Below are 25,495 nucleotides of genomic sequence, written 5' to 3' on the forward strand. Positions count from 1 at the left end.
GGTTAAAATAAAATTTTATAGATGCACTAATATAAATATTTTCTGTCTACAGATCGAGTAAATAATAATTTTTTTTAAAAAAATGAGGGAGCACAAAAAGACGTTTACCTTCACAGGAACTGCATTTATAATTTTCTTTTCAAGTACTTGGTAACTTTTTTGGTAGAATAACTTCTGGTGGTGCACAACTTTAATTACATAGACATTAAGATGTGAATAGACATTTCCCTTATCTGCATTGTTGTCTTTAATGTAAAATTTTTTCTGTTTGAGCTTTGTCATGTTTAGGTACTAGTTATATCATTTGCTTCTGCTGTTTGCCAGGCATAGTGCTACTGAATTTTAATTTGTGATAAGCCAGTATACTACTGATTTATTTTTCTTGTTTGCTGCTTATTGCCTTATATTAGTTGTAATTTATGCTGCTTGCTTCGCCATTTGTATTTTTGATCATTGCTGTGTGTGTTAATTGTTTTGTGCTGCTGCTTTGCCTCGTCCCTTAGTTTAGCATCTGAGCTCAGTAGATTTAAGTTAGCTTAAGAGGGGGTAGACTACATAAGAAACTGACTACGGACAATAGGAAAAAAATGCATTGAGAAGTTATACGAAAAAAGAAGGTACAGAAATCAGGTATAGTTAGGACTTTTGCGAATAATGATGAACCAAGGGAGATCTCCATGCAAAATACTGCAGTAAAACAAACCCTGTCCTTTCCTTTTGTATTATTTTGCTATGTGTGTATGTACCATTGTGTATTTGTCTTTTTCCTGTCTTTAAGTGTTTAGCTAATAAGATTTATGTTGTAGAATTTTTCTAATACTATGTGATTTACTTTGTAAAGATGTTTAGACATTACTTGTTCTGTTTTGTTTTAATGCTCTTGTGTGAAATTGATGTTTCGAAAGTTATTCTGATCTTTTATGTATGTACTTATGTCATAATTCCTGTAACACTGATGTATATGTTTATTTCTGTTCTTTTGTAAAGCCTGTGTTACTACAATTGTTATCTATATAGCTATGTTCTTTAATGATGTATTTTGTACCTTTGTACTTGTATTCTCATGTTATAATATTGTAATTGACACCAGTTCATCTAATTAAGTAACTTGTAAGCATTCATTTCACTGCACACATTTCTGTTGGTCATAGTAATGCACAATATGTAAGAAGTTGGGATTGATAGTGTTTGCACGTGTGTTAATAATTCAGCAAGGGACTGGATAACAGCATTGCTGGTTCTAAGGACAATTCCAAAAACTTTGTGAGTGCACAAGTGGTGGTTATGGACTTGCTACATTATCCGCAAGACTCTTCAATGGTGATTGTGCACCTGCACAGTCACAACAGATGGCTGCTGACCATCTCTACAAGGACTGCAGTGGGTCTTCATCTTTGATGACCCACCAATACCATTATTTCTACTAGGACTACAGTGGGTCTACACCTTTGATGACTCACCAATACCATTATTTCTACAAGGACTGCAGTGGGTCTGCACCTCTGGTGGCCCACCGATACCATAATCTCTACCAGGACCACAGTGAGTCTACTCTGTGATGACCTACCTACCAATACTCTTCAAAACTTCGATTGACTCTGCTGTGGGTTTGCTCTGTTGTGGCCCATTACCTGTCTACATGTCAAGAGTCAGCACTGTCTTTCCGTTGGAAGGACAACACTACTTCTTCAAGACTGCATGGAAATCCACTACTTCTGTGTGCAATTTCTTTTACTAATGAGACTTTGTGAAAAAAAACTGTAATTACTAATATGATGAATGATCAGGACTATCTTTATGGACTGCGAGAAAATTTTAGCTTTTGACCAACATTGTATCAATAAGTGTGTGCTTTTGATTTCTTTGTTATTGTAATTATGAAAAAATTTTTCAAATCTCTATTGGCCACTGCCCAAAAAAATTTGTAAAATTTTTTGTGGGGAGCATGGGGGCTATGTAAGTAGGCTGTTTAGGTTTTTTTATTGGTAACGCCACCTCTGTATGAAAATCACTGGCTGTGCTGTGTGCAGTCTGTGGCTGCTTTGCATTGTTGTAATACTCGCCATTGTAGTGTTAGGCAGCTGGATGCGAACAGCGCGTTGCGTTGCGCAGTTGGAGGTGAGCCGCCAGCAGTGGTGGATGTGGGGAGAGAGATGGCGGAGTTTTGTAATTTGTCATGAACTGCTATATATATTATGACTTTTGATGATACTAAGGTAAATACATTGTTTGTTCTCTATTAATATCTTTCATTTGCTAACAATCCCTATTAGTAGTTAGTGCCTTCCGTAGTTTGAATCTTTTATTTAGCTGGCAGTAGTGGCGCTCGCTGCACTGCAGTAGTTCGAGTAATGAAGATTTTTGTGAGGTAAGTGATTTCTGAAAGGTATAGTTTAATGTTACTCAGGGCCATTCTTTTGCAGGGATTTTTGAAAGTCAGATTGCGTTGCGCTAAAAATATTGTATGTCAGTTTAAGCACAGTCTTGTATAATTGTTCAAAGGGGACGTTTCAACAGGTGATCTCTGGGCCATTTTCTGTACCGCAACTTCCCATTTGCTATCCTGAAAAACTGAGTCAGCATCCCTCTAGAATGAGTGTGATGTTGAGCTCAGAAAGAGGAAGAGGTGTTAGTATTGTGATATGCATAGCTTGTGGGTAAATTTTTATAGAAAAGGAAAAAAGGAAAAAAGAAGGGAAAAAACATAGTGTGAAGGTGTTATGTGGAATGTTGTATGTTTTATAATTACTAATCTTATTTATTTGTATAACATTTTTTTAACCCAACCCCTACTATGTTTGATCTAAGTAATCTTTCAATGTATAAAATGTACTGCTTAACAGATACTTTTTAGCTGCTTTTTTAATAAGTTTTTTTGCAATTTCTTTAATCTCTTTTGGTAAATTATTGTACAGTTTTATTCCTTGGTAGAAAATGCTGTTTTGAGTTTTATGTTTATTTTTTCTTGATAAATGTAAATTGAGTCTAGCTCTTGCTCCATGGTCATGGACAAAGCTGTTTGTGCAGTAATTACTAATGTTATTTTTGATATGTGCAATTGACTAGTAAATGTATTCACATGGAATAGATAAAATCCCCAGTGTATTGAACAGATCTTTACAATGAGCTTGACTACTATTTTTCGTTATTACTCTTATGGCTCTTTTCTGGAGTTTGAAAATTGTGTTCATATTTTGTGCATTTGTTCCCCAAAAAGGAATGCCATAGCTAAGAACTGAGTGTACACTGCATATTACACACTAATGATAGGATTCTAAGGGCATTACATGCTGATGACATTCTGTGTGTTCACACAACTTCAACTGAGAATCATTGTTCATTCCTAGAAATTTTGCATTTTTTACACGGCCTATAGAGGTGCTATCTACATTTAATTTAATGTTGTCATTTTTCCCTCTTCAAACTGAAATTCATGGCATTAGTTTTCTTTACGTTTTCAATGTCACTTTATTGCTTATTGACCGATCATAAACTTCCTTGAGAGTTTCATTCACTTTCTCTGCAAGGATCTCTCTTGTTTTCTAAGTGACTATAATATTTCTGTCATCAGCAAAGAGAATTTTTTCACCCTGAGTAACAATACTAGGAAAGTCATCGATGTATATCAGGAGTAGTATTGGTCCTAATATGCCTCCTTGCAGAACCCCTATACTAATATATTTTGGTTCTGATAAGTGTTTTACTAAATGTTTGGATCTATTTGAAGTGTGTGTTATCTCCACTCTTTGTACTCTATCTGCTAGGTAGTATCGAAACCAATCATTAGTTACCACTCTTATTCCTAACGCTTCTAATTTATTTAATAGAATTTTGTGGTCGATTGTATCAAAGGCTTACAAAGATCCAAAAATATGCCTGTGACACACTCATCTTTGTCAAGAGCATGAAGTACAACTTTTGTGAATTCTACTATGGCTGACTCCGTATTTTTGCCACTTCAAAAACCAAACTATGATTTGCTTTAAAGATTGTATTTATTCAGGTAATTCTTTAATTTGTCTTTTATAACTGCTTCTATAATTTTTGAGAATGGTCACTGCATGGCAATGGGCTGCTAATTTTCTATGTCTTCTGCATTATATTTCTTAAGCAAAGGTACAACTCGTACCTGTTTTAACTGTTCTGGAAATGTCCTTAATGTGAAGGATTCATTTATTATATTTGTTAAGTGGCCTTGTGTAATCTCTATGAATTGTTTCAGTACACGCATTCGTACTTCAGCTAAGACCACTGCCTTTTTGCTTTTTACTTTTCGAACAGTTTTATTGACCTCATTCTCTGCGATTTGAAGTAACATCATTGAATTATTACATTATTTACAGGTGCTATATTTGTTTTGGGGAATTTTTGCTGTAACTTCTCTGCAATACTTGAATAATGTTCGTTTACATAGTTTGCTAAGTGCTGTGGATCATTTATTACCTTATCCCCCTCCCTTAACAGTATGTTATTCTGCCTTTGTTTGCCTCTCCCCATTTCCTTTTTTGTAACATCCCAGACTGCTAAGCTCTTTTTCTTTGCATTATATATTATTTTGTCATTAGAAGACTTCTTTGAAACAATCAGCTCCTTCCTATAGATCTCTTTGTATCTTTGATAAAAGTTTAAGAATTCTGGATCATTGCGAATCTTTTTCATGGAACTGAGGTGTTTAAGTGTTTGGGACGACTTCTTAATACCTTATGGTATCTATCTGTTTTTGTGAGATGTTGATACAAACATGCATTCCTTTGGAAATGCCTTTTCAATGTTAAATTTAAATAATTTGGAGAATTTAGAGAATTTCATATTCTCATTGGTTTCATTATACATTTCACCACAGCTTTTTTATGCTACTTCTTTTTAAAAGTCTTTTATTTTGTTTTCTGATAGATGTCGTTTGTAGGCTTGTAGTTTAGGGAATAATTCGATACCTAATTTTACTTTTGTTATTGGACGGAGATGGTGTGATAGTCCAAGATCTTTTACAGCTACATCACATTTTTTTTCCTGTCCATATTTGTGGCCACATGGTCAATTACTGATGCAGTCATTGTCGTAACCCTTGTTGCGCTATTGACCAATAGGGACATGCCAAAACTTTGAATTGTATTTATGAGGGTGCTGCTGGATTTATTTGTGTTGATGTTAATGTGCCAACACAGAATTATGTTGACCTTTGCACTTGAGAGTTTACCTAGAACTTCTGTTAATTTATTGAGGAAAGTATCCACACTACCACTGGGAGATCTATACACACACAAAACGATTAATTTCTTGGTGATATCAAGCCCTGTTAATTCAATAGCCGAAATTTCAAAGTGTTTGTCTTCACTTACTGTACTGAGGTCATGTCTTGACTTGAACTGTGTTCCTTTTCTGATATAGATGGATGATCCACCACCCCTTGAAGCAGTTCTGCAGTAAGAGTTTGCCCTTTCATACAATGATAATACTACATGTTGGATTTCTGTGTCTCTACGCCAGTGCTCAGTAACACAAACTACCATGCAATTCAAAGATTGGAGCTCAGCTTCTAATAGTTGTATTTTATTTCTTATTGATTGCATGTTTTGCTGGATGATTGTTAAGTTTGTGAAATGCCCCATGTTACTCTTTACAGTAGTTTGTTTTTCTTTGTGACATCTGATATGTCTGATATTTGGGGTGTTAAAATCTGTTTTGTGAGTGATTGTTTCAGTATTTTTTAAACTGCTGGGGATACTCTTGAGGCAGGGGAACCTGTTGTCTGGATTTATCCTAAGAAAGACCTACTTTTCCTACCTATGACAACAGTTATTTGACCATGTGTGGCCCAAGATCCACCCCATTTACTTTCATGAACCAGCTGTACCAATCTTTCCTTCCCAGTCCTGTTTAGGTGTAGAACATGCTAGTATTGCGTACACAAGGTAAAAACGGCACTGTACTCATTTGTGATTCACGTTAAAAGACGTCTGGGAAAATGTGGCCTGGTCAGATGAGTCCTGATTTCATTTGGTAAGAGCTGATGGTAAGGTTCGAGTGTTGTGCAGACCCCACAAAGCCATGGACCCTAGCTATCAACAAGGCACTGCGCAAGCTAGTGGTGGCTCTAGAATGGTGTGAGCCCTGTTTTCATGGAATGGGTTGTGTCTTCTGGTCCAACCAGACCGATTGACTGGAAATGTTTACATTCGGCTACTAGGAGACCATTTGCAGCCATTCATGGACTTCATGTTCCCAAACTACGATGGAATTCTTATCGATGGCTATCTACCTTGCAATTGATTTGAAAAACATTCTGGATAATTCGACCGAATGATTTTCCCCGGCGTGAAGCCCTTCGAACATTTATGGGACATTATCCGGAGGTCAGTTAGTGCACAAAATCGTGCACCAGCAACACTTTCGTAATTATCAATGACTATAGAGACAACATGGTTAATATTTCTGCAGAGGACTTCAGACGATTTGCAGAGTACACACCATGTCTAGTTGCTACACTACGCTGGGCAAAAGGCAGCCCAACACGAAGTTAGGCGGTAACCCTTGACTTTTGTCGCCACAGTTATTGCAGTGTATTGATGTTTAAAAATTTATATATCTTTCATTTTTACATTTCAGTTGGACATTTTTCTTTAAATATGGGTAGATTCGATTACATGTGACACCTCCAGATCGATGTTGTCGCGTAAACAACCCACCATGTCATGCAGAAACTACACATCAGAGTATTCTTAAATGGCTGTTTGCTTTGCCTTTCTTATTTTGAATTTATAAAGTTTGAACCTACCTTCACTGTGAGATGCTGTGGCGCATCACACTGGAGGACAGAGCTGAAGTGTTCATTATATGTCCCTCTACAAACAGACATGCACACTGCTACTCTTTATTTCAAATGTCAGTCACTCATACGAATGGTGCAGTTATGATGATTGATGGCGAGTTTAGCAGCGAGAGAAGATTAAAACAGGCACGGGAGGCATTTGAGTAGCCAGGTTTCGTTTCTGTAGAGTGCTATGGTTACAAAAAGAAATATTTTCTTTTGTAGGATACAGTACTTTTGAAAGTTATGGGCTCTGACTGGATCGTTTATTCGTTCATGAACATTAAAACGTTTGCCTGCTTTTTTACTGAAAACTGAATGTACAGTCCTCTGTCATAAAAAGGTTCAACTGAAATTACTATTGTGAACAGTATGTATCTGTGCACACACCTACATAAAGACAAAACTAGCTGGTGTTCATTGTGCAGTAAATTAAATCAAAACTGTTACTAAAAAACCACTACCAAAATCAAACTGTGTACTGCCAAAAAACTGAAACGCTGACATTACACAGCAACACTATGAAACACACTCTGTTCACTGGTCCATTAAAAATCTAAATTACTAAGAAAATGCTTAGAATTTGCGCAATGGAAACGCGAGACGATAAACGAAAGAACAAATATGAACAGAGTCTCACCTGAAAAATTACAGCATAATTTACTCATACTAAAAAAACAAAAAACCCTTGTTGCATGAAATGAAATACTAATCCGTTCATTACACTACATTGCTGTATATTAAACTCCTATTTCACATGAAAATAATACTCACAGACAACAAAAAACTTAACAAAATTCTTACAAGTCAATGCTTTTACGATTATGCGTATTGAAATGGATTAAACTGAAATGACCTAAAGTGAGGTGGGGAGGTGGATTGTTCTGTTGAAAGAATCGCTGACATAATCAGTAAGCGCCAGCAAAAACTATTACCTTAAAAACATATCCCTAATGCTAATCCATTCTCTCTTTTCCATAAATGCTACATCTGTAAGTCCTTTCATCAGATTAATAATTCCTAGCAATTTTCTTCAGAAAAATCTTCCTCCAATATGCACCACATTAAAAGGTCTGCCAGCTTACTCCATATCCAACACTAGACTACTCTCTGCTCTAAAATGAGACAAAGATACACAAGTTCAGAGATACTACTGTCACTGCCTGAAGTCGACTATTCCACAGATGTCACATGCGACTGCTTCACTCTCGTAATATGAAATTTCCACTCATTCTGAAACTATCTGCAATTAAATGCCCAGTCCACCTAAGTACACTATGTGATCAAAAGTATCCGGACACCCCCAAAAACATACGTTTTTCATATTAGGTGCATTGTGCTGCCACCTACTGCCAGGTACTCCATGTCAGCGACCTCAGTAGTCGTTAGACATCGTCAGAGAGCAGAATGGGACACTCCGCGGAACTCACGGACTACGAACGTGGTCAGGTGTTTGGGTGTCACGTATGTCATACGTCTGTACGCGAGATTTCCACACTCCTGAACATCCCGAGGTGCACTGTTTCCGATGTGATAGTGAAGTGGAAACGTGAAGGGATACGTACAGCACAAAAGCGTACACGCCGACCTCGTCTGTTGACTGACAGAGACCACCGACAGTTCAAGAGAATTATAATGTGTAATCGTCAGACCTCAATCCAGACCATCACAAAGAAATTGCGAAGTCCATCAGGATCCACTGCAAGTACTCTGACAGTTAGGTGGGAGGTGACAAAACTTGGATTTCATGGTCGAGCGGCTGCTCATAAACCACACATCACGCCAGTAAATGCCAAACGACGCCTCGCTTGGTGTAAGAAGCGTAAAAATTGGACGATTGACGAGTGGAAAAACGTTGTGTGGAGTGACAAGTCACGGTACACATTGTGGCGATCCCATGGCAGAGAGTGGGTATGGCGAATGCCTGGTGAACGTCATCTGCTAGCGTGTGTAGTGCCAACAGTAAAATTCGGAGGCGGTGGTGTTATGGTGTGGTCGTGTATTTCATGGAGAGGCTTGTACCCCTTGTTGTTTTGCGTGGCACTATCACAGAAGAGGCCTACATTGATGTTTTAAGCACCTTCTTGCTTCCCACTATTGAAGAGCAATTCGAGGATGGCGATTGCATCTTTCAACATGATCGAGCACCTATTCGTAATGCACTGCCTGTGGCGGAGTGGTTACATGACAATAACATCCCTCTAATGGACTGCCCTGCACAGAGGCCTAACCTGAATCCTATAGAACACCTTTTGGTTGTTTTGGAACGCCGACTTCGTGCCAGGCCACTCCTCAGCGCAGCACTCCGTGAAGGATGGGCTGCCATTCCCTAAGAAACCTTCCACTACCTGCTTGAAGGTATGCCTGCGGGAGTGGAAGCTGTCATCAAGGGTAAGGGTGGGCCAACACCGTATTGAATTCCAGCATTACCGATGGAGGGCGCCACGAACTTGTAAGTCATTTTCAGCGAGGTGTCCGGATACTTTTGGTCACGTAGTGTATCTTCACCTTTCATAATCTCCCACCCCATTTGATAAAATCTTCGTACGTTTTTTATGTTGCCTTACAATGTGGAAACTGCGAAAATTTGACAAGATGCATGAATGTACAAATCTTTTTTACAAAACATATAAATTTAAAATTTACATAAAGAAATTGAACATGTGGTTTTTCGTTAAAAGTCTGTGCACAGGGCATTGTAAAGTTCTGCTTAGGCACACGAAAATATCATTGCAGAATGGAAGTAATTGCAGTCCATATAAATTCCCATCACAAATAACACCTTAACAGTCCAAGATTTGCCTCAATCACTTTGGGTCACTATATCTGTATATGAAGCTGAGATTTCAGTCTCTCGATGTCCACCCATGAAGTACCTTCACTAACATTAAAATAGAATGTCCAGTAAGGGCTGGAATTCATTCAAATGACCATCAAAAACTGATCTTGAAGTTGAATGTCAAATAGTGTTTGGAGTCTGGGCAAGAGACCAAACAGTGACTCCTCTTGCAGTGGACCATTAAGCAATAGATGAAGTGTGACCAAGCGTCCATCATAGACAGTTCTCTTTTGCCAACCATGACCCATGTTGTTAACAGTGGTGAAGTTTCAAGATCAGGAATGTTACGAAAAGTCCTTCACTGACCAACATATCGTCTTCCATAACAAATTAAATCTTGTCCTATATAAATTCCTATACTCAATGAAAATAGTCTCTTGTAATAACGACTGAGGTTTTTGGTTGACAAGTAAACTGACTCTTGCCTGCTAATGTCACATATTGGAGAAAAAACTATGTGATGCACAGAAAATCACAGTGCAGATAACGACACAGTCCTTCATTCACTAACCAAACAGAATGTTATTCCTAATCTGAGAAAACTGTGCAGTAATTGTTTTATCCCTGGCAATTGCAAAAATATTACATAGTATGAAAATGATGTACAATCTTTTTACATGACACAGAATTATATTCACAAAAAAGAATTACAAAAATATTATGAGAAATTAGACATAACATGACATAAACTTATACAATATGTAGATAATCATGAAAATTCAAACATTCAGAATGAACTATTCATAATAAAGTAAAAGATATGACATATTGAACAACCAAAAAAATCACATGAGGTACAAATAAGAAATCTTCAAAATAAGAAGCATAGTAGTGTAAAAAGAACAAATTCGTGTGTGTTCAGAAGAAATCGAAAACGTACCAGAAATTGACGTCTTTACATTAAAACCATGAAAAAAACCTATGACTAGAAACGTATATTCTTTGGTACCAAAATTATCACTACTTTAAAATTTCAGGTATCTGACTTGGATTTATGTTCATGTGTTTAGGGAAGGAAAAGAGGAGGTATCATAGAGTCATGTGTCAACACTTCGTGTTCACCCAAAATTCTCAGTCATCCCCATGCGTGCATTAAATATCAACTATACTTAAAAAATTTCTTAAATTATTTCCATCCTTCAACTTCTTAAATCTCACAGAACTAACTTCGAAAATCTCTTATTCATCACTTACATTTCCCTAACTTTATCTTTGAATAATATAACTTCCATAGTACTCAAATTGTGCCTTAAATATTGCTCAAACTTCGTACCTGAACTTCAGGATATCCAAATTAGTAAAACCATAAACTCAAAACCTTTTTTTTCAACAGTGCACTTCTCAGATCGTCACCTCATATAAAACCATATCCTTTTATTACATCTTATATCTCATATCATCACTTCAAATCGTTTCATTAACTCTCATTTTCTCTACCATGGCTAACCATCATCTTAACATACACCTCTGGTAACTTGTTGCTAACTCATAACTGAAAACAGAAAATCATAGAAAAGTAAGTTGTCATAGACCCTAGCAAAAATTGGTTTAACCAGTGCAAAATGTATTGTGTTCTAATACAAATCAATCTGTCTGTCAAGTGAAGAAACATGACATTGAAACGGAAAACCAGAATAAATAAATGAATATCTATACTAGCTTACTTAAATTGGTGCACCATGGTACTGCTTTTACTAAATATGTTTTATACACTAAGTTAAAAATGTTTGCTGGAAAAGACTGTTAGTAGTTATTAGAACTTTCTCTTCTTTCTTTGTGACAAATTTCGTCTCTCATTTCTCATAGTTTTTGAGTAAGTCTCTCTGAATGATCTTTCAGAATGCAAACATTTTTTAGTAAAATTTTTCATCATGAACATTCAAGAGATCTTAAAAACATATCCATAATGCAAATCTATTCTCTGTGTTCCATAAAAGCTGCATCTGTAAGTCCTTCCATCAGATCTATAATTCCTAACAATTCTCTTCAGAAAAATCCTCCTCCAATATGCACTACACTACAAGTTCTGCCAGCTTACTCCATATCCAACACTTGACTACTTTCCACTCTGCAACTGAGCCAAAGAAACACAAGTTCAGATATACTACTGCCACTGCCGTAGTTCGACTATTCCACAGTAGTCGCACGCGACTGCGTTGCTCTCGTAACATGAAATTTCCACTCATTCTGAGAGTATACGCAAATAAATATCCAGTCCACCTATATCGTATGTCCACATTTCATCTTGTTGCGTGATTCATGCAGCGGGATTCTTTCGTCTTTACAGGGTTATATATTGTTAGGTGTTCTCTTCTTTCATTTTCTTCGATTGCTCAGATAGTAGTAGCACTGGATTGAACAATACATATGTTATTCGATATGTTCAATGGACGTATAAGAAAGCACTCTTCAGTTGTCAGATTTTTAGTATTTCATTTATACACTAATCAGTCAGAACATTACGACCACTGACTTACTATCAATATAAACCCATGCAGGCAATAGCAGTGTCACCTTGTGAGGAATGACAGCTGGTCATACACACAAATGGTGCATGTAGTATCTGCGAGTGTGCTGTCTGTGTGTAGAATGAGGAAGGCCTGCGATCTATCTGAGTTTGATCGAGGGCAGATTGTGATGGCCTGTAGGCTCGGCGCGGTGTTTCGAAAAATGATGACTTTTGGGTGTTCGAGGAGTGCTGTGGTGAGTGTCTTCAACATGTAGCGAAACCAAGGTGAAACCGCGTCCAGATGTCGTGGGGTTGGGTGGCCACCACTCATTACAGATGTCGGACGTTGTAGGCTGAGCACATTGGTAAAACGGGACATGCCGTGAACTGTGGGAGAACTAACATCAGACTTTAATTCTGGGCAAAGTAAAAGTCCTTCTGAACACACAGTGCACCGGTTACACTTAACGATGGGCCTCTGCAGCCGATGATCCATGTACCTGCCACTGTTAGTACCCATCATTGGCAACTAAGACTGAAATGGGCGCATGACCATCGTCACTGGACTTTGGTGCAGTGGCAGGGCGTTGCACGGTCTGGTGAATCCCGACACCTTCTTCATCATACTGATGGGAGGTCACGAAACCGTCGTTTCCGAGGGGAACAGCTCCTTGACATCTCTACTGTGGGATGGAAACAAACTGACAGCGGCTCTGTTATGCGCTGGGGAACATTCACAGAGGCACCTATAGGTCCAGTGGAGCTCGTGCAAGGCGGCATGATGACCAGGAAGTATTATGCACGGGTTGCAGTACTCGTACACCCTCTCGTGACAATTATGTTTCCCGACGCCAGTGGCATTTTTCAAGGCACCTATAGGTCCAGTGGAGCTCGTGCAAGGCGGCATGATGACCAGGAAGTATTATGCACGGGTTGCAGTACTCGTACACCCTCTCATGACAATTATGTTTCCCGACGCCAGTGGCATTTTTCAAGGCACCTATAGGTCCAGTGGAGCTCGTGCAAGGCGGCATGATGACCAGGAAGTATTATGCACGGGTTGCAGTACTCGTACACCCTCTCATGACAATTATGTTTCCCGACGCCAGTGGCATTTTTCAATAAGATAATGCGCCACGTCACAAGGCCAGGAGTGTGATGGAGTGTTCGAGGAACACAGTGGCGAGTTTCAGTTGATGTGGTGCCCCCCCCCCCCCCCCCCCAACTCACCAGATCTGAACCCGATTAAACACCTCTCGGATATGATTCAGCTCATCAGCTCCCTCCCCAGTATTGTTAGGAATTAGGTGACTTGCGTGTGCATACGTGGTGCCAACTCCCTTCAGCTACCTGCCAAGGCCTCATTGCTTCCACACCATGATGCGTCGTCACAGTTGTCCTTGCCAGAGGTGGACAAACCAGTTATTAGGTAGATGGTCATAACGTTCTGGTTGATCAGTGTATATTGAGAGAAAACTTAATTTTCACGCTGATTTGGTTTAACACACACATAGAAATGGTTTCCTTACATTCTTAGGAACAAAAAAATGGTTCAAATGGCTCTGAGCACTATGGGAATTAACTTCTGAGGTCAGTCCCCTAGAACTTAGAACTACTTAAACCTAACTAACCTAAGGACATCACACACATCCAGGCCCGAGGCAGGATTCGAACCTGTGACCGTAGCGGTCGCGCAGTTCCAGACTGTAGCTCCTAGAACTGCTCGGCCACTCCGGCCGGCTCTCAGGAACATACACATGAATCCCACTCCACTCATCATTATTTGCACACCATCGGCTTATTCTGCTTCAACATTTTGTTTGCATTTTCCATCGTCTTTCTGCTGGCACTGTCACTCGTTCCTCCGTGTCACCGGCAACAAATTTAATGGTTTTAGCAGCAAGCAGTCGCATCTCCTTGCGAAGACACGATAACTTTTCTTGTTTGCTCTGGGAGGTAACAAAGTACACTACTTTGAACAGGCACATGGTTGCACCTAGTCATGTGACCAAGTTACACTGCTTGATACATGTTGAGTCATCACTGTGAAGGACACGGAGATTCCACGTATCTTGTGAGGCAGCGTTGTGTTTGAAAGGCACCTTGTGGTGGACCACCATTAGGACGGTACCGTTGAACCGTGTAATATTCAGATCTGCAAGGTATTCGGATTTAAATGTGCCTGATGTCGGACTGCTTGGGAATGTATGAGTAGGCATACTCGTTATCAAGGACCCAGTCAACCGCGTCTAACCACACGAGTGGATCATTACTAATCATTTAACTATTCGCTGGTGGTGTGTACATGTACTCCTTTGATCTTGCAGCTTCCTCAGCAGCTCATAAGATAGCCTTGAGGTGTTTACCTCTCGCAGGTGGAGTCGTCGCCGAGGCAGAGACCACTTCAGCCCTCAGCATCGGCGTCAGCAGTGCGCGCTGCACTGGATGCCGCTCAGTTTGGCTCTGTGCAGTGCGTGCCCATAGCTTTAGGCCACCGATCGAGCCCTCGCCCCCGCCCACCTCAGCTGCCGCCGTCGCGTGTCACCCAGGCGTGGATGGCGTCGCTACGGAAGCCCGATGTCAAGAGGTCACGCAGCGCCGCCGGCCCAGCTACCACCGTCGACTCTGCTGCAGCGCAACCGAGGCAGCTCGCTTCGGCGCACAAAGCTGCAGGAGACGGCCTCGATTCGGTCAGCTTACACATTTCTGTCTAGTTTTATAGTTTCTGTTTCTGCCTCCGCGGTCAAGGCTGTTAATATATTAGGGTCTTGCACAGTGTCGGTAGACACTATGTTACCAAAAACAACCAGACAATAATATGAGATGTGTTCACCCTTCGCCTTTGTGGTGGCTTGAACTCTGGTGGGGACACTTTCAGAGGGGTAACTGAATGTTTGCCGAGAAATGGCAGCTCATTCTTCCTCAAGAGTCAAGGCTAGAGAAGGTAGTGATGTTGGACGCTGGGGTCTTGGGTGAAGTCGATGTTCTGTTTCGTTCCAAAGGAGTTCTATTGGGTTCAGCTCAGGACTCTGGGCCGGCCAGTTCAGTACTGAAATGTTATTGTCCACCAGCCATTGCCAAACTGATGATGATTTATGGCAAGGTGCATTGTCATGCTGCACAGTCATCATTTCCGAACTGTTCCTCTACTGTACACAGTACACAAGGTTGTAAAATATGTTCATATTCTTCCGAATTTACTGTTTGCTTAAGCACAATAAGAGGATCACTCCCTAACCATGAAAAACATCCCCATACCGTAACATTACCTCCTCCATTATTCATTGTTGGCACTACACATGATGGCAGGTAACGTTCTCCAGGCATACCCAAACGCTTCCATCGGATTGCCATACTGTATAGAATGATTCATTAGTCCAAACACGCGTTTCCAGCTATCCACTGCCCAGTGACGTCACTCTTTACACCACCTCAAGCGACGTTTAGCACCGAGTACAGCAATGTGTGGCTTATGAGGAGGTGATCGATCGTTGTACTCCATTATTTTTAACTCACTAAGCACAATCATGGAGCTAACTGAACTACTGGTAGCACTTTGAAACTCAGGAATGATTCCTTCTGCCGATTTCATGCGATTCCCTTACAACCACTCTTCGCAATGCTCGATGGTGCCTGTCCGTTAGGAAATGTTCAAATATGTGTGAGCTCTTAAGGGACCAAACTGCATCTACATCTACATCTACATCCATACTCCGCAAGCCACCTGACGGTGCGTGGCGGAGGGTACCTTCAGTACCTCTATCGGTTCTCCCTTCTATTCCAGTTTCGTATTGTTCGTGGAAAGGTCATCGTGCAGAGGTCATCGGTTCCCAGGCTTACACACTACTTAACCTAACTTAATCTAACCTATGCTAAGAATAACACACACACCCGTGCCCGAGGGAGAACTCGAACCTCCGGCGGGAGGAGCCGCGCAATATGTGACATGGCGCCTCTAACTGCGCGGCCACTCCGCGTGGCTATCCATTAGGACATGGGGTCTACCTGCTCTGGTTTTAGCTGTAGTTGTTCCTTTCCATTTATACCCCACAGTCGCATCACAAACGGTAGACTTCAGGAGGTGAAATGCCCCTGATAGGTCGGTTAGTCAGGCGACATCCAGTGACTGCTCCCCGTTAGAAGTCTCTGAGATTTCGTATCCAACCCATTCTGCTGTTATTGCTTCTCTCCTGTCAACACAGTATTTTCCGCCTCTTGTGAGGTCTAGCGGTCAATTCCGCATTACGTCGGATGTCCAGACACTTCTGATCAGTGTTGGGGCCCCCATGCAGTGTCCTCATTCGACATTCAGGCACTGCACTGCTACAAATATAGTGTTGTGTATGTATGAAGATGGGTGTTGGGGTGATGCACTTTGGCAGGGGATAGTTTACGACGTGAGGCTTCAGCAAATAGTGTTATTCTGTAGCGTCTGTCTGGGAACTTTTGGGTGCTCGTAGGAAGGAAGAAAGAAAGGAGAAATAGGGTTTAATGTCCCGTCGACATGGAGGTCATTAGAGACAAAACACAACCTCTTATTCTTTCAAGGACAGGAAAAGAATTTGCTCGTGCCCTTTCTAATCATTGTGACATTTGCCTGGAATGATTTAGGGTTGGTTCAAATGGCTCTGAGCACTAGGCGACTTAACTTCTGAGGTCATCAGTCGCCTAGAACTTAGAACTAATTAAACCGAACTAACCTAAGGACATCACACACATCCATGCCCGAGGCAGGATTCGAACCTGCTACCGCAGCGGTCGTTCGGGTCCAGACTGTAGCACCTAGAACCGCACGGCCACTCCGACCGACTGTGATTTAGGGAAATCACGGAAAACGTTAATCAAGATGCCCAGACGCGGACTTGAACCGTTGTCCTCGCGAATGCGAGTGCATTGTGCTATTCACTGGGCCACCTTCCTCGGTAGTGCATGCTGAATATTTAGCGTTGATATTCATATTAAATTACGTATGGTGAAGATACTTAGGCACTATTCTCTCTTATGCAGCACACACAACAAATATTACGTAAAGAAGGGACATCGATATTTCTCCAAGCATATAAACGTATCTCTCGAAAGTCAGAAGTAGAAACTTTGGTTAGAGAATGTGACATTGGGTAGAAACAAAGAATCCTTCATCCGTCTTGAGTACTTGAATATAAAATGATATACACATATTAGAAAAGTTTTACATCACCTTAGTCTCGCGAATTCTGGAACCTGTACAGAAAATTGGAATAGAGATCAACATAAACATCATTTCCGCCCTTTTTATTGCTCATGAAAACCACACATTGCATGTTGTATCACCATACTGCGAGAGCTTCAGAGATGGTGGTCCAGAATGCTGTACACACCGGTACCCCTAATACCCAGCAGCACGTCCTCTTATATTGGTGTATGCCTTTAATCGTCGTGGAATGCTATCCACACGTTCATCAAGATACTGTTGGTCCAGACTGCCCCACTCCTCAACTGCGATTCGGCGTAGATCCATCACAATGGGTGGTGGGCCACGACGTCCATAAACAGCCTTTTTCAATCCATCCAGGTATTTTCGCTAGGGATCATATCTGGAGAACATGCTGGCCACTCTAGTCGAGCGATGTTGTTATCCTGAAGGAAGTCATTCACAAGATGTGCACAATGGGGGCGCGAATTGTCGTCCATGAAGACGAATGTCTCGCCAATATGCTGCCTATATGGTTGTACTATCGGTCGGAGGATGGCATTCACATATCGTGCAGCCGATACGGCGCCTTCCATGACCACCAGCGGCGTACGACGGCCCCACATAAAGCCACCCCAAAACAGCAGGGAACCTCCGCCTTGCTGCTGTCGCTGGACAGAGTGTCTAAGGCGTTCAGCCTAACCGGGTTCCCTCTAAACACGTCTCCGACGAATGTCTGGTTGAAGGCATATGCAACGCTCATCGGTGAAGAGAACGTGATGCCAACCCTGAGCGGTCCATGTGGCATGTTGTTGGGCCCATCTGTACCACGCTGCATGGTGTCTTGGTTGCAAAGATGGACCTCGCCATTGACGTCGGGAGTGAAGTTGCGGATCATGCAACCTATTGCGCACAGTTTGAGTCGTAGCACGACGTCCTGTGGCTGTACAAAAAGCGTCACTCAACATGGTGGCGTTGCGTCAGGGTTCTCAAAGCCATAATCCGTAAGGTAGCGGTCATCCACTGCACTGGTAGCCTTTGGGCGGCCTGAGCGAGGCATGTCATCGACAGCTCCTGTCTCCCTGTATCTTCTCCATTTCCGAACAACATCGCTTTGGTTCACTTCGAGACCCCTGGACCCTTCCCTTGTTGAGAGCCCTTCCTGGCACAAAGTAACAATGCGGACGCGATCGAACCGCGGTATCGACCGTTTAGACATGATTGAACTACAGACAACATGAGCCGTGTACCTCTTTCCTGATGGAATGACTAGAACTGATTAGTTGTCAGACCCCCTCCCCCTCCGTCTAACAGGTGCTGCTGATGCATTGTCTTCAGTAGTCTGGGAACCTGGGCGATGCAAAACTTTTTTGATATGTGTACATGATAATTCAAAAATAATATAACAGTTACAGAAGGCTACACCTATCTAATGCGAAGAGATACATCGATGAGAATTACAGAGGGTGTAAAAGTGAGCTCAGAATTTCGATCGTTGTGCAAGAGCAAGCATGTGCATGAGTAGTGATGCGTAAGTAAACAGTTCATGGCGTGCACTCTAAGGAAAAAGAAAAAAGAAAAAACGCAGCATAATGGAGTTATAGAAACTGATATCCATATAGGTATTGATGGAAAAAGCTGAGTTGTAAACTTTGGTAGCCGATGGATGGATATGTGACGCTGCAGCGTAATTTCATTGCGCGGCTCGCAGAAGTAGTAAACGGGAGAGCATAGAGATAGGATACCAGCTTGATTGTCGCCCGCCATACGGCGCCACAGTGTGCGCCCCCTTTTGTTGCCCTTCATGGCAAGCCATCCTGGGCTTAAATTTCAGCAAAGTAATGCCCGCCCGGACACGGTGAGAGTTTCTACTGCTTGGCGTCGTGCCTGGCAAACCGTGCGTTGGCCAGCAAGGTCACCGGATCTCTCCCAGTCGAGAACATTTGAAGCGTTATAGGCAGGGCCCTCCAACCATCTCGGGATTTTGACGATGTAAAGCACCAGTTGGACAGAATTTGGCACGATATCCCAAAGGACGACATCCCACAACTCTGTCAATCAGTGTCAAGCCGCTTGCTTAAGGGCCAGGGATGGACCAACACGATACTGGCTTGCTCAGTTCGTGAAGTTCTTACCGTTGAGTAAATCATCCAATTTTTCTGAATTTGTAATCTTTTGGTTGTCTGTACATGTAAAACACATCTACCGATTTTCGTCCTATTCGGATAATTCCTTTGTGGTCCGTCTTTTTTTTATTTTCCTCCTTCTTCGTTTTTCTTGCTTAGAGTGTTAGTGAAAATGGCAGATACGTGCGTGCTAGAATTTTGCAGCTGTAGTTCTGTCATCATGCTGCAGAGAACATTTCATAAGCGATAAGATCAAGCGTTTCCAGAGTCCAACAACGTTCGCAGAAGCAGTTTGAAGAGACAGGATGTTTGCACAAAGGTAAAAGTACTAGCCGGACATGTGTATGAACACAAAACGTTGAAAGACTTCGCCATTCCTTTTGACATAATGCAGGAAAATCAACGCATTTAGTCAGTAGAGCGCTACAAATGACACGAATAATCGTTTGCCGTGTTCTTAAAACAAAGCTGAAAATGAAACCGTATGTGGTTCATATTTCGCAAGCACTGAAAAAGGAACTCTACATTCAGCGTACGAATTGCGCTACGGCAGTGCTGGACACCAAAAAGGGATAGAAACATTTGCTGTAAGTCTCATATTTAGCGATGAGGCAAACTTTCACAACGCTAACCGGCACAACATTTGAATATGGGGTACAGAAAAATCTTCGTGTGTATTTTAATATCACCGTGACTCGCTGAAAGTGTGTTCTGCACGATGTCAGCGCAAAAATCGTATGGTCCAGTTTTCTTCGCTGAGCTAAGTTGCCGGTGTGAGGCCTCTACTTGATCTGCACGAGTGACTCTACTGAGTGGCAGATTGCTTCCCAAAACACAAATGCTTAATAAAAGTTACGCAGCAGGTCTCATTAATGCAATTAATGTTAAAAGGCTGGCCCTAGCATTAAAATCGAGCTACCGGTATTCCCATAGCTTACTGTCTACTAACTTCGTGAAAGAGATAACTAATTACAAATCAAAATCTTGGCCCAGGTAAATACCAATATTTACTACAAATTCTTAGTATGCAGAAACTGATAAAGGACATTACAAGATTTCTTAAGGAGCAAAAACAGAGCTTAAGAGTGAGAAATGAAACTACGTTATGATACACAATTTACGGATGACAAAGATACTCTAAAAGCGAAACGGGTTTGATGCAGATCAACTTCCTTACATGCTAATACAGCAAAACATATACGTGAGATGAAACCAGCGATTGCAGGGTCGTTCCGGAAAGAGATGAGATTACGTACAACTGTACTTTTCCGCTTAGTCATGAAAAGCCAGCGTGAGTTTTACTGAAACAGCAGCAAACATTTAACTCTGTTCCGCCCTAACCATCTGATGCCCCTACATATTCTCACCATTATGATCGTGTGGACGAGTGGACTGAATATTGCGGATGGGTGTCTCGCCCTAGTCCGCTCCGTAAGTGAATTCCATCTGTCTTCATCTAAGTCTGCCACTAGAGACGCTCGCAGAAAGCCGTCTGCAGCCAAAGCGCCGCCGGAGATGAAGTCTCCTACCAGAGTAACGTCTTCTATCAGAATACCAGAATGTTGATAGGAGAATAATTGCCTGCTACTACATTGAATTCTTCCACGAGAATGATACGACTATAGGAAGAGCACACTTCCCCTGTGCCTGTTTTGTTCAGAGTCCCTTGGAAAAAACATTGCCCACCAATGAGTCGGTAGCCATTAGTGTAATTTACTATATTGTTAAAATCGTCCTCCAATCGTTCGTTTCCTCGCTCGCACTGTTCCGAAAATCATGGGGGAGTGGACCTACGTCATAGCCGCATGTCTGTAACCTTTAACTACCAGTCTGCAGTCTCCTCTTGAAAAAACTTTGGACTGGTCACTAATCTTCATTTCTTTGCGCTCTTTTTCAGAACACCCAAGTCGTAGCTTCCATGACCGTTGGATGGAAAAGTTTTCCCTCGTTCCACCCTCTTTCTACGAATTCGCTGGACCATGCACAATGCACTTGGCAGAAAGCATATTGCCGAAAGGGACACACTGTGAAACGCCCATTACTGTGGCCCCACTTCCAGGGCGCTCACACCTCCTTTCGTGAATTCGTGCGTGACGCACATGAGGCCCTACCTCTTGACCCTCCCTCCCTGTCCTCGCTCCTTCCCCTCTGTGTCCTCCTTCACCTTTCTCAGTGCCCTTGTTTACGTCGGCTCGGCTGTCATCCTCGCTTCAGATATTCTTTCCAGGTTTTGGTCTTCTTGCTTCTCGTTTTCGTATTTCCTTTTGGATGTTTTTCGTACCCCTTATGGGTTTGATCTTCCCTTCTAAATTTTCTCTCCTAGTATGAACCACCAAGGGAGAACACCTTGCTCAGCTTCTTAGACGTGCGACCTTACCATCTCTTCCATTTTTTCCTCGACACTGTTGTCCTTTAATGCTATATAGCCAGCATGGTAGCCAATCTGTGTGGTTGGATTGTTATGTACCCTCCTGACAACCCAGGGACCACGCATCTCATACCCGAACTGATGCCTCCCCGTGTATGCCTAGAGTGGTCGCTTGTCATTCTGGACCATCGTAACTCCTAGAAATGACTGCTGTGTCAGGCAGCCCTTGCTGTGACCCAGTGGTGTCCCTGACCAGAGTGGTTGGTATCATGGCAGAGGCTTTGTATAAGAAATGCATTAAGCTTCAAGTTGGCCATTCCTCTACAGCTGTTTCTTTAGTTTGCAGTGGATTTTTAATGCTGCTTCTTATAACCCTTGCTGTCTTCCGTTCCCTGGCTACAACCTAGGAGCAAGGCCCGGCTCACTGGCTGGTCTTCATCAGGACTGATGGGGACACTTTCACCGCCACCAAGTCACTATTTTTTGTGGAAACTATTGAAAAATTTGGGCAAAGTGGAATCTCGTAGTAAGATGGGGTCAGGTTCGCTGTTGGTCAAAACTTCTTCTGCCACCCAGTCTACAGTCCCTTGTGCCTGTGACCATTTTCACAACCTCCAAGTGTCCATTACTCCTCACCAGTCGTTGAATCTGATTCAGGGAGACATGTTTCATAGTGACCTCATCCTTCAGACTGATGAAGAACTTTGGACCAATCTGGAAAGTCAGGGCATTCTTTTTGTTTGATATGTTCAGAAAGGCCATAAGGACAATTTCATTGATACCAGCACCTTTATTCTGGCGTTTCTACATCTACATCTACATCTACATCTACATGTCTACTCTGCAATTCACATTTAAGTTCTTGGCAGAGGGTTCATCGAACCACAATCATACTATCTCTCTACCATTCCACTCCCGAACAGCGCGCGGGAAAAACGAACACCTAAACCTTTTTGTTCGAGCTCTGATTTCTCTTATTTTAATTTGATGATCATTCCTACCTATGTAGGTTGGGCTCAACAAAATATTTTCGCATTCGGAAGAGAAAGTTGGCGACTGAAATTTCGTAAATAGATCTCGCCGCGACGAAAAACGTCTTTGCTTTAATGACTTCCATCCCAACTCGCGTATCATATCTGCCACACTCTCTCCCCTATTACGTGATAATACAAAACGAGCTGACCTTTTTTGCACCCTTTCGATGTCCTCCGTCAGTCCCACCTGGTAAGGATCCCACACCGCGCAGCAATATTCTAACAGGACGAACGAGTGTAGTATAAGCTGTCTCTTTAGTGGACTTGTTGCATCTTCTAAGTGTCCTGCAAATGAAACGCAACTTTTGGCTCGCCTTCCCTACAATATTATCTATGTGGTCTTTCCAACTGAAGTTGTTCGTAATTTTAACATCCAGGTACTTAGTTGAATTGACAGCCTTGAGAATTGTACTATTTATCGAGTAATCGAATTCCAACGGATTTCTTTTGGAACTCATGTGGATCACCTCACACATTTCGTTATTTAGCGTCAACTATCACCTGCCACACCATACAGCAATGTTTTCTAAATCGCTTTGCAATTGATACTGGTCTTTGGATGACCTTACTAGACGGTAAATTACAGCATCATCTGCGAACAACCTAAGAGAACTGCTCAGATTGTCACCCAGGTCATTTATATAGATCAGGAACAGCAGAGGTCCCAGGACGCTTCCCTGGGGAACACCTGATATCACTTCAGTTTTACTCGATGATTTTCCGTATATTACTACGAACTGCGACCTTCCTGACAGGAAATCACGAATCCAGTCCCACAACTGAGACGATACCCCATAGGCCCGCAGCTTGATTAGAAGTCGCTTGTGAGGAACGGTGTCAAAAGCCTTCCGGAAATCTAGAAATACGGAATCAACTTGAGATCCCCTGTCGATAGCGGCCATTACTTCGTGCGAATAAAGAGCTAGCTGCGTTTCACAAGAACGATGTTTTCTGAAACCATGCTGATTACGTATCAATAGATAGTTCCCTTCGAGGTGATTCATAATGTTTGAATACAATATATGCTCCAAAACCCTACTGCAAACCGACGTCAATGATATAGGTCTGTAGTTCGATGGATTACTCCTAATACCCTTCTTAAACACTGGTGCGTCCCGTGCAATTTTCCAATCTGTAGGTACAGATCTATCGGTGAGCGAGCGGTTGTATATGATTGCTAAGTAGGGAGCTATTGTATCAGCGTAATCTGAAAGAAACCTAATCGATATACAATCTGGACCTGAAGACTTGCCCGTATCAAGCGATTTGAGTTGTTTCGCAACCCCTAAGGAATCTACTTCTAAGAAACTCATGCTAGCAGCTGTTCGTGTTTCAAATTCTGGAATATTCCATTCGTCTTCCCTGGTGAAGGAATTTCGGAAAACTGCGTTCAATAACTCCGCTTTAGCGGCACAGTCGTCGGTAACAGTACCATCGGCACTGCGCAGCGAAGGTATTGACTGCATCTTGCCGCTTGTGTACTTTACATACGACCAGAATTTCTTCGGATTTTCTACCAAATTTCAAGACAATGTTTCGTTGTGGAACCTATTAAAGGCATCTCGCATTGAAGTCCGTGCCAAATTTCGCGCGTCTGTAAATTTTAGCCAATCTTCGGGATTTCGCGTTCTTCTGAACTTCGCATGCTTTTTCCGTTGCCTCTGCAACAGTGTTCGGACCTGTTTTGTGTACCATGGGGGATCAGTTCCATCTCTTACCAATTTATGAGGTATGAATCTCTCAAATGCTGTTGCTACTATATCTTTGAATTTGAGCCACATCTCGTCTACATTTGCATAGTCAGATCGGAAGGAATGGAGATTGTCTCTTAGAAAGGCTTCTAGTGACACTTTATCCGCTTTTTTAAATAAAATTATTTTGCGTTTGTTTCTGGTGGATTTCGAAGAAACGGTATTGATCCTAGCTGCAACGACCTTGTGATCACTAATCCCTGTATCAGTCATGATGCTCTCTATCAGCTCTGGATTGTTTGTGGCTAAGAGGTCAAGTGTGTTTTCGCAACCATTTACAATTCGCGTGGGTTCGTGGACTAACTGCTCGAAATAATTTTCGGAGAAAGCATTTAGGACAATCTCGGAAGATGTTTTCTGCCTACCACCGGTTTTGAACAAGTATTTTTGCCAACATATCGAGGGAAGGTTGAAGTCCCCACCAACTATAACAGTATGAGTGGGGTATTTATTTGTTACGAGACTCAAATTTTCTCTGAACTGTTCAGCAACTATATCATCGGAGTCTGGGGGTCGGTAGAAGGAGCCAATTATTAACTTAGTTCGGCTGTTAAGTATAACCTCCACCCATACCAATTCGCACTGAGTATCTGAAACTTCCCCTTTGAACAATTTATACAAGACTGTGCTTAAACTGACACACAATATTTTGTTAGCGCAACGCAATCTGACTTTCAAAATTCCCTACAAAAGAATGGCCCTGACTAACATTAAACTGTACCTTTCACAAATCACTTACCTCACAAAAATCTTCGCTGCTCAAGCTACCGCAATACAGCGAGCGCCACTACTGCCAGCTAAATAAAAGATTCAAACTATGGAAGGCACTAACTACTGACAGGGATAGTTAGCAAATGAAAGATATTAATAAAGAACAAACAATGTATTTACCTTAATATCATCACAAGTCATAATATATATATCAGTTCATGACAAATTACAAATCTCCG

General features: G+C 41.8%; 1 protein-coding gene across 1 annotated transcript in view; it reads left to right on the forward strand.

The window, feature by feature from the left end:
* The window catches only part of LOC126485847 (katanin p60 ATPase-containing subunit A-like 1), a 162,288-nt gene that overhangs the window by 14,607 nt on the left and 122,186 nt on the right, over positions 1-25,495 (forward strand). Inside the window, exon 3 of the mRNA XM_050108909.1 lies at positions 14,472-14,786. Within this exon, the coding sequence (XP_049964866.1) occupies positions 14,472-14,786 (315 nt within the window). The remainder of the gene's footprint in view (positions 1-14,471; positions 14,787-25,495) is intronic.

The sequence above is a fragment of the Schistocerca serialis genome, chromosome 1 (genome assembly GCF_023864345.2).
Source record: "Schistocerca serialis cubense isolate TAMUIC-IGC-003099 chromosome 1, iqSchSeri2.2, whole genome shotgun sequence".
Lineage (NCBI taxonomy): Eukaryota > Metazoa > Arthropoda > Insecta > Orthoptera > Acrididae > Schistocerca > Schistocerca serialis.